Source organism: Antechinus flavipes, chromosome 2 (assembly GCF_016432865.1).
Source record: "Antechinus flavipes isolate AdamAnt ecotype Samford, QLD, Australia chromosome 2, AdamAnt_v2, whole genome shotgun sequence".
NCBI lineage: Eukaryota > Metazoa > Chordata > Mammalia > Dasyuromorphia > Dasyuridae > Antechinus > Antechinus flavipes.
The window spans coordinates 436,804,958-436,819,550 of NC_067399.1; the positions used below are offsets into that span (position 1 = coordinate 436,804,958).

Consider the following 14,593-nt stretch of genomic DNA (forward strand, 5'->3'; position numbering starts at 1 on the left):
TTAGATAAAGTTAAACTTAAAGATTCAATCAAGAAGTGTTAGGCATACTAATATTGTTTTAGATGCATGTTTACATATGGGTAAATGCATGTGTGTATGCATATATATGAATATGCATATATGAATATATGAATAGATGTGGATATATATGCATATTTCTCTATGTATTTGTATATTTAAATATGTGTATATGTGAGTGGGTCTGTGGGTGGGTGTGAATATATGTGTGTATGTATAGGGTTTTGGGGGGTAAGTATGTGTATATATGTGTGTGTGTGTATGTATATATATATGTGTGTATATATATATATCCTTGCTTAACTATAACCTGCTTGGGGGAGGTAGGGAGAATGAAAGAGAAAAAAAGAATAAAGTTTAAAAAATGTGCCTAGCATTGCACAAAAGAACAACCTAAAGGAAGCAAAGAAAAGATGGATACTCATAATTTCTTCTACTATTCTATATTTTATTTTTTATATTTTAGCATTCATTTAAAAAACCAGAATAATAAAAAATAAAAACAGAGAAGGAATGCAAAACAAAATAAAACAAAACAGAACAGAACAGAACAGAACATTGGCATGTGCCCAGCAGAACATCAGGGAGGATTCAAAATATGTAACAATAAATTACCAGTTCAAGAAAGAATATATAGTAGTAGAAGAAATTATATTCATGAGTGTCTGTCTTTTCTTTACTTCCTTGTAACTTGTTCTTTTGTTCTTTACAGAACAACTTTTTTACTTTATTTTTTCCCCTTTCATCCCCCCAATCAGGCTATAATTAAGCAAAGATATATTTATATATACATATAGACACACACACATACACACACACACACACACACACACACACACACACACACCCCTTTTTTATCCCTGATAACTCTTCTGCTTTAATTCTGATCCTTAGCTTGCCTTGCTATTTCTTAATCTCTTCCCATCCTTGGATTCCTCCCTTGTCTTCTTCCCCCACCCTTTGTTTCCCTCTCTGACCATTCCTCCCCACTTATTTCTTCTTCTTTTTTTAATTAAAACTTTTTATTTTCAAAATATATACATGGATAATTTTCAACAGTCACCCTTACAAAACCTTGTGCTCTAATTTTTTCCCTTCCTTATCCCTCCCTTCCCTAGATGGCAAGTGATCCATTATATGTTAAACATATACTGTAATTCTTCATACATATTTCCGCACATATAATGCTGCACAAGAAAAATCAGATCAAAAGGGAAAAATGAGAAAGAAAACAAAATGCAAGCAAACAACAACAAAAAGAGTGAAAATACTATGTTGTGGCTCACATTCAGTTCCCACTGTCTGCTCTCTGAGTGCAGAGGGCTTTTTTCGTCACAAGACAATTGGAACTGGCTTGAATCATCTCATTGTTGATGAGAACCATGTCCATCAGAAATGATCATCATATAATCTTGTTGTTGCCGTATACAATGATCTTCTGGTTCTGCCTCATTTTATTTAGCATCAGTTCATCTAAGTCTCTCCAGGCCTCTTTGAAATCATCCTGCTGATCATTTCTTATAAAACAATAATATTCCATAACATTCACATACCATAATTTATCCATTCTCCAACTGACCGACATCTACTCACTTATTTCTTTATAGATTTTTGAGGCAAGTGGGGTTAAGTGACTTGCTAGGGTCATACAGCTAGGAGCTAGGAAGTACTGTCTGAGTTCAGATTTGAACTCAGGTCCTCCTGACTTCAGGACTGGTACTCTATCCACAATGCCATCTAGCTGCCCTTATATATCCTTTCTTGAACTATAATTTACTGTTACATATTTTGAATCCTCCCTGATGTTCTGCTAGGCACATAACAATGTTCTGTTCTGTTTTGCTTATCTGTTTTTCTTTTTTCTATTTTTTAATAAAATAAAAAAATAAAAGAACTATTATTACACATTCACCATAAAAAAGAATCAGCAAAAGAAACTGAGCATGATCAGAAAAGGATGTATATAAGAAGAAAACTGTGTCACAGAATGTAGGTAAAAGAAGAGAATCTAGTAGGAGGTAGTCAACAGTATAAGAAGTTGCAGAAATAAACAAGAATTAGAAATGAGAAAAATCAGAATGAAAAAGGACCATCAGACTGAGGCTTTAAGAGGTCACTAATAACCTTGAAGAATGGTTCAGTAGAATGATGGGATGGATTGCAGATTGCACAAAGGGAGAGAGGAAAAAAAGAGAGGAGAGATAAGAACAGGAATAAAAAGGAAAGCAGGAAGGAAGGAGGGAAGAAAGAAAGAAGGGAGGGAGGGAGAGAGGGAGGAAAAAAAGAAAAGAAGAAGGGAGGGAGAAAAGGAGGGAGGGAGGGAGGAAGGGAGGGAGGGAGGGAGGGGAAAAAGAAGGAAAGAAGAAAAAATGATAAGATGAACTAGAAAGTTTCCATCCAACTCTGAAAGCCCAATTCTGTCACTCTGGGTATGGGGATTGAGGAATACTCAGGAAAGTTATAAAGACCAAAAAAAAAAAAGGCAGGTGGTCAGATGGTCAGATGACCAGTGAGATGATAGCCACGTCATTCTGAAAGTGGTAGCTGAGACTAACAACAGCATGGTTCCAAATGTCAGTATTGTGACATGTTGATGTCTATCCATCAGTCCTGCTGATCTGGGAGTCTCACTGAGAGGTGATGCTTAGCCTATTCCTGCATGCCCTCAGGGGTGCTCCACCTTCCCCCAAGGCTGGACAGGAAAGGCCTGAGCAGATCTGTCTCTTCTCACAGATGTCAGTCACTCATCATTATGTCCATTATCATTACCTACTGAGCTCCTAGGGAAGCAGGAGGATATCTAGGGGTCAGATATCAGCAGCTGGGTCTAGGAAGTCAGTCTTATAATTGGAATGTGGGGTCAGTTTGTGGGTTATTAGTCTGAGAGGTAGTGAGAAGGGCATAAAGAGTTGAGCTTATAAGTTAGAAAGAGTTGGGTTTGAACTCTGGCTCAGACACTGTTTGATCTTAGGCAAATCACTCTTTTACTCCATTTTCTCATCTGTAAAATGGAAATGATAATGATATCTACATCACAGATTTATTTTGTGGATGTCAAAGCACATAAAATAAAATTTTTACAACTATTGTTTCTGATAAAGGCCTGATTTCTAAAATACAGAGAGAATTGACTCAAATTTATAAGAATACAGGCCATTCCCCAATTGATAACTGGTCCAAGGATATGAACATGCAATTTTCAGGTGAAGAAATTAAAGCCATTTCTAATCATATGAAAAAAATGCTCTAAATTACTATTGATTAGAGAAATGCACATTAAAACAACCCTAAGGTCCCATTTCATATTTCTCAAATTGGCTAAGACAACAGGAAAAGATAATAATGAATGTTGAAGAAGATTAGAGAAAACTGGGACACTAATGCATTGTTGGTGGAATTGTGAATTGATCCAACCATTCTGGAAAGCAATTAGGAACTGTACCCAAAGGGTTATAAAACTGTGTATATCCATTGATCCAGCAGTGTCTCCTGGGTCTATGTCTCAAAGAGATCATAAAAAAAGGAAAAAAGAATCTACATGTACAAAAACATAGCTCTTTTTGTAGTGGCAAGGAATTGGAAATGGAGTAGATGCCCATCAGTTGGGGAATAGCTGAATAAGTTATAGTCTATGAATGTAATGAAATATTATTGTTCTGTAAGAAGTGATGAAGAGGCTGATTTCAGAAAAGCCTAGAAAGACTTACATGAACTGATGCTGAGGGAAATGAGCAAAATAAAGAGAACACTGTACACAGTAACAACAAGATTATGTGACAATCAATTGTGATGGCCTTGGCTCTTTTTGACAATGAGGGGATTCAAGGCAATTCCAATAGACTTATGGAAAGGGCCATCTATATTTAGAGAGAAAAAGAGAAAACTATGGAGACTGAGTGTGAATCAAAGCATAGTATTTCCACCTTGGTTTTTTGTTTTTTGTATTTTTTTCTTTTTTCTTTTTTTCCCTTTTGATCTGATTTTTCTTGAGTAGCATGACAAATATGGAAATATGTTTAGAAGAAATGCACATATTTAACCTATATCAGATTGTTTGCTGTCTTGGGTAGGGTAGAAGGAAGGAGAGAGAGAAAGATTTGGAACACAAGATTTTGCAAAAAGTGAATGTTGAAAACTGTCTTTGCATGTACTTGGAAAAGTAAAATACTATTAACAATTTTTAAAGCATATAAAATATAGAAATGATTTTCATGGCCTTATAACTACATAATTATCAGCTATCCTCATCATTATCACCATCATTACCTTTGTGTGGAATGAGCCATCACTTCTTTATTTTTTTTTTTTGTGAGGCAATTGGGATTAAGTTGCTCAGAGTCACATAGCTAATAGGTGGTTAAGTATCTGAGGTCAGATTTGAACCCAGGTCCTCCAGACACCAGGGATGGTGCTCTACCTATTTTGTGCCATCAACTTTACTTCTTTAGCACTAAATGAGCAGGAGTCTTTTGAAAAAGTAAATGAGGTAGACAGCTAGTTGGTGCCATAGCAAGAGCACCAAACCTGGAATTAGGAGGATCTGAGTTCAAATGTGACCTCAGCCACATACTAGCTGTGTGATCCTGGGCAAGTCATTTAACCCTGATAGCCTGAAAAAATAAAAAGAAGCTATGATACTGCCCAACCACTATGGGGTGCCCTCTATGAATGAGCAGGAATGGATACCATCTCTGAGGTTCAGATTTCAGTTTTGCCATTACTAGTTGTATGACTTTGGGCATGTCACTTAAATTTTCAGATCCATATTTTCATTCATTAAATTAGGGAAGAAATAGTGTTATAAAGTGAATAGAACTTATCTTGAAGTTAAGAACATCCTGGATTCAGGTCCTGCCTTTAGCATATAATGGCTTAAAATACTGGGCAACTCTTTAAGAAAATGATTTTCAGATCTTCAGCCATGAGTGAGAATGGGATAAAGGTAGAGGGATACCCTAAACTAATGAAATCATAGGTTCTTACCAAGACCTGCTCCCCTCCCCTGCAAAATTCGGGAAGTAGACTAAATCACTGGTGTCATACTCAAAAACAGTGACCACTAAATCAAAAGCAAGGATTTCTACATTCCACAGATGGACTTAGTTTTATTATTATTTTATTAGCAATATTTTATGTATTTTTATTTATTTTGTTAAATATTTACCAATTACATTTTTGGGGGGGGCTGAGGCAATCAGGGATAAGTGACTTGCCCAGGATCACACAGCTAGGAAGTATTAAGTATCTATGGCTAGTTTGAACTCAGGTCCTCCTGACTTCAGGGCTGGTACTCTGCTAATTACATTTTAATCTGGTGTGAGCCACACTCAATATTTGACATCTTTAGACTAAATGACTTTCTAGATTCTTCCCAATCTAAATATCATGAAGTTATGCTCTCCCACTGTGAGCCTCAAATTGATCCTCCTTCTCTCCTTTTTCCACCTCTCCCACCCCTCGCCTCTAGGCCTTGTCAGCACCTATTCTATGACTCCTCCAACCTTGAACGTCACAGAAGAAGAGTACGTGATTGACACCCAGGATACCCTCTCCATCACCTGCAGGTAAAGACTCTCCCACGAGCTCCAGCCCTGCCATCCTAACCATTTCCTATCTCTTTGATTGGATCTCACTGAGGAGAAAGTGTTTGGGAATCTTGAGGCATAGAAAAGGGTAAACCTAGAACTGAGCTTCAGAGGTAAGATTAGTGTTAGTTTATCTCAGGCAGAGATGAGCTTTTGGACTTCCTGGAGGAGTATATCTCAGTTCCTCCGGCTATCTCCTCAGAGAAATACTCCATCCTCTTGTCTTCCAGGGAAATGGCTCCTACTCAGCCAGCTACCATTTATCAATCCCTATCCCCATCCCTGACTCCCTGCTGGATGATATAATGCTTCTTTTCCTCACACATAATCAAAACTTCTTCTGCTAAAGAGAAAGAAGTTGGGATGAAACTAACAGAAAAATTTGTAAAGTGGCCACTGTTACTCTCTGTACTGAAGAACAGAGAAAAGCAAGAGTTCTTTTCCCTCTATGGTAATGAAAGCCTTGGGGGTGAACTTCTTAGATGCCCTATAGTGGCACCCACCAACATCTCCCTTTTGGATTCTTTTCTTGCTTATAGTCCTTAAGCATTTCAGTGCCACCTAAAAGTTAATGTCTAATCAATACAATCCCCTTTCATTTCTTCACAAGATCTTTCCTGATCAGTCTCCTAGTTGTTGGTGCCTTTCCCTCAAAAATATCTTTTATTATTTTGTATAGACACATATATCTATATGTGTTTTATATTCACTTCCTTTCCCCCTCATAGAATGTAAACTCCTGTCTTTGTATGTCCCGAGCCTAGTATAGATCTGGCACATATTATTCACTTAATCAATGTTTGCAGATTGATTATTCCATTGATTTTTCATGGTTAGCTATCTTTCAGAAAGAAAGTCCTTCCCACAATGAATCATTCGTTCAACAGATATTTACTGCGCACCAGAGTAGAAGAGACAAAAAATAAAGAAAATATGATCTCTCTCCCCAGGGAATTCTCAGGGAAGATATGGCATAGACATAGACAAATATAAATTATTATTCAATAAACCTTATTAAGCACCTATTGAGAGATCCATCGACCTTGAAACTTTAACAAAGTAGGATTAGTGGAGGATAATAGCGGAGATATAGAAATCACAAAGAAAACAAAACTTTCTGATCCTGAAGGGAAATTTTTCAAAGAGGAAAGGAAGAAAAAAGTAAGAACTAGAATCAATGGGGATGCCTTAGCCTCTTAGAAAAGTAGATACAGGCTGAACAAAGTGTGGCATATAAATACAATGGAATATTATGTCATAGAAAAAGACAGAGACAATTTCTGAGGATCCTGATAGAATGAACTGACTCAGTGTAACAAATGGAATCAGGAGACTAATTTATACAAGGACAACAACACTATAAAGAAATACATCTTTTAATTGTATAAATATGTATGCCTATTTTGAATTTAACATATATTTTTACCATGTTTAACATATATTGGATTACATGCTATCTAGAGGAGAGAATAGGAAGAAGGGGGAGAAATTGAAATACAAGGTTTTTCAATGATCAGTGTTGAAAAAATTATCCTTGCATAAGTTTTGAAAATAAAAAAAGAAATACATCTTTGAAAGGTTTAAGAAATTTAATCAAAGCAATGACTAAATCTCCAGATGATCTGTGCTTCAGAGGACCTTCTAACAAACACAACCTCTGTAAGGATTCCTTTGACTTGACTATACTTATTTGTTATAAGTTTTCTTTCCTCCTTTTCTTTCTTATGATTAATGGAAAATGGGGAGATAGTCAGAGATGAGAATTATTGGAACTTTTTTAAATGCACAGAAGAGAATGGAAAGAAGTATGGAAACAGCCAAGACAAACAGGACAGTTGTGAAAATAGCAGGTGGAATTTATCATATACAAGAGAGCAAGAGAGAGCAAGAGAGAGAGAGAGACAGAGAGAGAGAGAAAGGAGAGAGAGCGCACAAATACTATAAAACAAAAATCCATAGTTTCACATAGAATCCTTTTCATGGGTCCTTTTCCCTCCTTTATGATTTCCTTGGGATACAAACCCAGCATCAGTTCATGTAAATCTTTCCAGGTCTTTCTATAATAATAATAATATTCCATTACCTTCATGTACCACTGCTTGTTCAGCCATTCCCCAATTGATGGGCATCTATTCATTTTCCAATTCTTCATTATCACAAAAAGAGCTGCTAGATTTTCTAGCACAATTTTCTAATCCTTTGGTCATGGTTCCAGATTGCTCTCCAAAATGGTTAAATCATTTCACAATTCCACCAACAATGCATTAGTGTCCCACATCCCCTGCATTATTTATCATTATTTTTTCCTATCATCTTGGCCAATCTGAAAGGTGTGCAATGGTACCTCAGAAATGTTTTAATCTGTATTTCCCTAATCAATAGTGATTTAGAACATTTTTTCACGTGACCAGAAATAGCTTTAATTTCATCATCTAAAAATTGTCTGTTCATACCTTTTTACCATTTATCAATTGGTGAATGTCATATATTTTTATAAATGTGACACTGTTCTTTATATATTTTAGAAATGAGACCTTTATAAGAAACATTGGATATAAAGATTTTTCCTAGCTTTGTACTTCCCTTTAAATCTTGTTTCTGTTGATTTTGTTTGTGCAAAAACTTTTTTAATTTAATGTAATCAAAATTGTCCATTTTGCCTTTTATAATGTTCTCTAGCTCTTCTTTGTCATAAATTCCTTCCTTCTCCAAAGATCTGATAGGTAAATTGTCTCTTGCTCTCCTAATTTGTTTAGACCATTCCACTTTTAAATTATTCTTAGTTTCTTCCCTAAACTACCTCCCTTCTCCCAGTCCCAATCCCCTCCTTTTTCTATCCTAGGCTACTATTAATTAGTTTCCTTTCTTAGAGAACTACAACTGTATTATGTTTCTCCACAGTCCCTGTGGGGAAGACATAGGGTTATACACTTACTTATAGGCAAGGAACCTTTGGATATACCAAGTCTGTTTCTTATCTCTCAGAAGGAAACCTAAGCTCATTTATAAAGGTGTTTCCTTTCTACACAAAGAAAGCCTTGTCACCCAGATCCTAAATGAATGGGTACTCAGGCTAGCAGACCCTAAATCCAGCAATTTGGAACCTTGCAGGAAAAGCCAGGTTTCTCTATCATCCCCGGGGAATCAGAAAGCCCAGAGAGGAGGGGAAAATATCTTACTTAGGATCTCACAGCACACCTTTGGTCCCCCAGGCCTCCTGAAAAGAGGTATCTTCCACCAGGACAGAATGGTATCTATTGGCCCAGTACAGAAGAGCCAATTTGTGAAGAATTTGCCAACTTTTGCTCTTCTGGAGTCCCTACTCCCCATCATTTGACTTAGAAGTCTCTGACCCCAAAGACTTTTATACAGATGCATAGTTGACCCCTCCCAAGGCCCAGAAGGTCCTAAGAATTTTGAGACTCTCACTTCCATATTCTATAAAGGACCCCCTGTCTAGCAGAGCAGGACACTTGGGCCAGACTTGGCATTGCTAACCATGGCTTAGACCTCTGGTCTCCTCAGGTAAGTGTCAGGACTTAAGACAGTTTGCCAGGGTCTCTAGTCCTTTTTTTTCCATCTTCTCTCCCCTTCTTTTTTGTCCTTCCCATTCTAAAAACGCTGTGTCCAGGAATGGTCTTTGTCATAGCACACCCTTTTTCTCTTTTTCTCCTCTCCCTCTGCCAGAGGACAGCATCCCCTGGAGTGGGCGTGGCCCCGGGGTAGGGAGGAACCTAGACAAGGTGACAAGGAGAGCGAAGGGGGGCCAGCTGAGGCCGGAGCTGAACGAGACTGTGAGGGTACCGACAGCCGGCCCTACTGCAAGGTGCTAGTGCTGACCAGCACCCAGGCCAATGACACCGGCTCCTACACCTGCTACTACAAATACATCAAGGCTCGAATTGAGGGCACCACTGCAGTGAGCACCTATGTGTTTGTGAGAGGTGAGCACCATCCAGGGGCCCCTTGGAATACTGACCTCCCTAGGAGGGACAAAGGGAGGGAAATTCTCCTGAGAGAATTGGTGAAGGGTGGGGCAGCAATATCTAGAACTGAAGGGGCCTTTGAGGTCACCTAGGATAATAGCTATCTCACTTTTCCAAATACTTACAGTCTATTTGGCATTGTCCTCTCTCAAACTCTGCAAGCTATACAGTGCAAACATATTATCTGCCTTTTACAAATGGGGACATTGAGACTTAACCCACCCAAATTACTAGCACAAGTAACAGAGCTAGAATGTGAATTTAGGTCTTCTGGTGCCAGATCCAGAGCTCTTTCTGCTATTGAGGATGTGCTGGGAGGGAAACCACAAGGAAGAAGGGAGCAGATGGAATAGTAGAAAGAATGTTTCATGTAGAATAACAAAATCTGAGTTCAAATTCTGATTGTACTATATACAGTGTGTTTAAGTAGGAGCAAATCACTTTACCTCCCAGACCTCATTTTCCTTGCTTTTAAAATGATGGAGGGTATCAGGTTAGATAGTCTCTGAGACTTCACTTTGCTCTAGATCTATGATATAATGAGCACATTTCCAGAGGATTCTAAGGTTTGCTACATCAGAGCTTTGTGTATTGTGACTGGGATGGGAGATAAAAATTGCTCCAGAATCTTCCCTGGTCCTTAACATAAAGGCAGCTTCTTGCCTGGAATCCTGGGAAAATACAGGAGAAAAAAGCTAAGGGTCTCCTGCTAATACTAGTCTGTGAATATCAAACAAGAAATGAGAGGGCTCCTGCCTTTTTCAGCTGAGATCTTGGGTTCATGGTCCTCACCACATATGTCTTAGCCAGTCATTCAGTGCTAATAATGACCAGGGTAAGGTGCTATTGGTGTGTGGGCCAGCAGTTATAAGAACATAGTTTAGTTACAGTGTCCAGCTTAATCTACTGAAGAAAAGAGTTCTGTTAGATATTCTCTCACTTCCAGATCTCATTGTTTAGTCCCCTAAGCATGGCCCTTTTCACCTTTGAATTCTGAGAAAACTTGGCTTCTCCATTAAGTTTTCTCCCTCCAATGGTCAGAGCTTCCCCATTCCTCTCAACTCCCTGGACTTTGAGGATGCAGGGAAACTTTCTCTATCTCTGCTTTACTAATATCTTGATGTGATTCAAGCAGAGAAATCTTCATTATTTTTAAATTTCCCTTAGATAATAGTGCAAATTTTGTTGTTCCCATGTGGAACAATACTGGCCAAATATGACAGAATCATTTTTGAATGAATAGTCTCTTATTGGACAGTGTTTCCTACGTCTAGATTTTTGTATGATGGGCATTCTCTTGTTTGATAGGAATGACAGAATGTAAGTAAAGCTTTACTTATATGCTCTTGATACAGACTTACTTTAAAAAGCAGGGGAAATGATAAATAGGATAGTACCAGGAAAACTTGGGAAGACTGATATGAACTGATGCAAAGTAAAATGAACAGAACCCGGAGTACAATATACAAGGTATCAGAAATGTCATAAACATAATCAATTGTGAAGGACTTAGTAACTTAGATTGTAGTAACCTCTACAATTCTAAAGGACTTGTGATAAAAATGCTATCCAGGGAAGCTAGATGGCACAGTGGATAACAGCACTGGCCCTAGAGTCAAGAGGACCTGAGTTCAAATTCAGCCTTAAACACTATGATCCTGGCCAAGTCACTCATCCCCAACTGCCTTTCAAAAAAATAAAAGAAAACTACTATCTACTTCTATAGAGATAGAGGACTCGAATATCTTTTGAAGCATACTTTTTTATTTTTCTTACTTCACTTTTTCAGAAAATAGCTAATATAAACATTTGTTTTGCATAACTTCATATTTATAATTGGTTTTGTATTTTTTATTCCTTCACAGTAGTAGGTCAGGGGAGGGAGAAAATTCGAAACTGAAAATTAAATAAAACGGAATTTTAAAAAAAGAGAACAGGGAAGAGCTCAAAGGGTGTGAACAAAGATGCAACTACTACTGATCTCATGACCGACAACCCAAGTCATCATTATCCAGACCCTTCAAGTTCTCTGTGTTCATAACTTTGGGCAATTCCAAGCACAGTCCAGCATCCCTGACTTCTCCAGGAAAACACACAATACAGGGGGAAACACAGATACATGGGGAAATCCCACCCAGGAACATCAAGTTTCTAAATCCACACTGTTGTCCTATGCAAAGGTCTCATCTGCCCTCTCTTTTTCTTTTTCCCAATCATCTCCACAAACTTATTATAATGAGCCAAGCTATTATAAACACTAGCCCAGAATCTCTGGTTCTCCTTACTTTCTTTAGGCAACTTTAGAATCATTAAAAAAAAAATCTAATGTCCTTCTTAGGATTCTTGGGAGCATCTGCCTTCTGCCTCTAGCACTCAGTTGCCTTGCCTCCCTGATTTTGATAATAGTTTCTATCTAGTATGGCAACAGTACCATCCTAAGTGATATGAGTGTTACCTTCTAATGAAATCTTAGGTTCCCATATTCTGTTTCTGCCCAGCAGCAACCTGGGAGTTGAGGGCCCCATCAGGTTTGTAACTCTTTCAAGGGAGAGTCCAGCACCACAAATTAGCAGGTAATTCAGCCCTGTTTAATTTCATCTTGATCATTTCAACTTGGTATTCCTGCTTGTCATGATCATTTTGAATCTCTCTCTCCTAGCTTTGAGTCATCTGTGGAACTAATAAATTTGCTTCCAATGCTTTTCTTTTCCTAAGTTATTCATAAATATGTTGAAGAGATATCAAATTCAAATTTTCCTACTATTATCCAGACTACATTTCCTCATCTGATCCACAAGAATATTCAAATTCTTTGTTAAAATCAAGATAAGTCACTATTTTACTGATCTAACAGATCATTAACATTTTCTCTTTCCCCAAAACTCAGCACAGTAGTGGGTAGCTAGTAAGTACTTATATTAATTTGAGTAAACAAATATTTTTTCTTTTACTACAGTTAGTTTGGCAGTTCTGAGTCAACTCATATTGGTTCTTAGTGATCCTTGAATTCTAAATGTTCATAGACCATCTATTTAATAACTTTCTGGAAATATTTTTAGATTTTTATAATAAGCTCCCCTTTTCATAACTTCCAGATTCCTTCTCCCTTTTTCAAAAACTGAGACAGCATACATTGTTGCCAACCCCATGTTACTTCTCTCATTCTCTATAATTTCTCTCTTCTTTTTCTTTTTGTCACTTTTTATTTATTTTTTTCATTTCACAAATGTGTTTCATTTTTGTTATTCCAATCTTGACAAAACACCAATACCATGAATGTTTCCATATATAGAAGTTAGAAAAAGAGGGTTGTATTTGAAAATATGAGTCTTTATTATGTATAATTTGTTTTAACTATTAAATTCAAGAGTTTCAAAGCCATCCTTCTTTCTCTTTTCTATTGTGTATTTTAAAAAATGCTTCATTGATGCTTTAAAATTTTTTCTTCCCCCCATCCTCAACAAAACCAAACTTCTTCCCACCCACTAATTTAAAAAGCTTTCTTTTGTAACAAATTGGCATAGTAAAAACAAATCCATAAATTGACTTATCTAGAAAGTACATATCTCATTCTGCACTTTTAGTCCATCACATTTCAGTCAAGAAATGAGAAGGATGCTGTTTAGTCCTTCAGAGTTATGGTTGATCATTGTATTGATCAGAGATCTTAAGACTTTCAAAGCTCAACATAATTTTAAAAAAGACTTCCTTGTTATTTTTTAGCATTTTCCCCAAAGCTTGGTTCATTTTGGGACTTGCTAATCTGACATTTCTATTATTTTTATTATTCTATATTTTGCATTCATCTTTATGTATATGCCCCTCCTTCCCTTACCCTTTGTACATATCCAGGCTCACCTAAGATCTCCCTATGTGACCACATTGGTCCCTCTTTATTCTTCTCTATTTTCTGCTTTAACTGCAAAATGTATAATTGTGTCTTCAGAATTACTTTTTGAAAAATCTTTAATCTCTTATGAGCCATCAGTTTTGAAAAGAATTAATCCAAGAGATAATAAAGTAGTTTTTTCAGAACTTTTTGAAATCTCCTTTCTTAAAGGAAAAATATTGCATTCTCTTTCTTTACTATGATTAATGCTAAGATAACATGATCACTTTCTCCTAAGCTAGTCTTTCACAAGTTATTTCACAAGCTAGTTTCTTTTTATTAATCAGAAGAAAGTCCAAAATAGGTCTTCCTCCATTTCTCTTCATCTGCTTTCTTGGAGATGAACTTTTCATCATGACAGGAATTTCTTAGACTTTCAGCAGATATCTATCTGAATATTTTAAATCCTCTATCACAGTTATGTCTTGCTGCCATGCCAGTTTGGTAATCTGCTTTTAGGAAAACATCATCCACATTTCTTGTCTTATCAGTCAATCTGAAGTCCTACTCCAATATCAATTCTGTTTCTTTCTTCTTTCATCTTATTTGTAAAAGTTCAGTACTAAACTTGTTTTGTGTCAGTATAAAATGAAAACAAGCCTGGCTGCTAAAGTGCTTATTCTGTGTCTGGCATATCAAACCAGGGGCCTCCAGCCTCCCTTTGTCAGTACAACAATAAGGTTTAGGCTATAGCAAGACAAAACTCACCTGGAAAAAGCAGGTCTGAAAACCCAGCTATGCCCATGAAAGCCCATGACTGATGGGAATCTGAACATGGGAATATGACCTGAGGTTTGGCATGTTATCCCTTCCATGGACCCCCTCCCTGCTTCCTTACTCATCCATCCAACCACTCAGGAAGTCTTGTTTTTCCTCTTTCCTTTTCCTTCTTCCTATCCTTCCTCTTTTTCTTCTTCCTTCTTTCTGTTTCTTTCCTCTATCCTATTATATTCCACCTCTGTTTCCATTTCATACCCATCCTTTTCCTCCTTATTCCTCCCTCATTCCTCTTTTCCTGCCTCTCCTTCTTTACCCTTCTCACTTTTCTCTTCTTTCCCTCTTCCACTTCTTCCTTTTCTCTCCACTTCTTCATTTCTCCTCTCTCCCTCTTCCTC

General features: G+C 37.2%; 1 protein-coding gene across 1 annotated transcript in view; it reads left to right on the plus strand.

Annotated features, from left to right (window-relative positions):
* The window catches only part of FLT4 (fms related receptor tyrosine kinase 4), a 115,036-nt gene that overhangs the window by 44,615 nt on the left and 55,828 nt on the right, over positions 1–14,593 (plus strand). The window contains exons 2-3 of the mRNA XM_051979092.1: positions 5,486–5,582; positions 9,291–9,547. Coding sequence (XP_051835052.1) covers positions 5,486–5,582; positions 9,291–9,547 — 354 coding nt within the window. The remainder of the gene's footprint in view (positions 1–5,485; positions 5,583–9,290; positions 9,548–14,593) is intronic.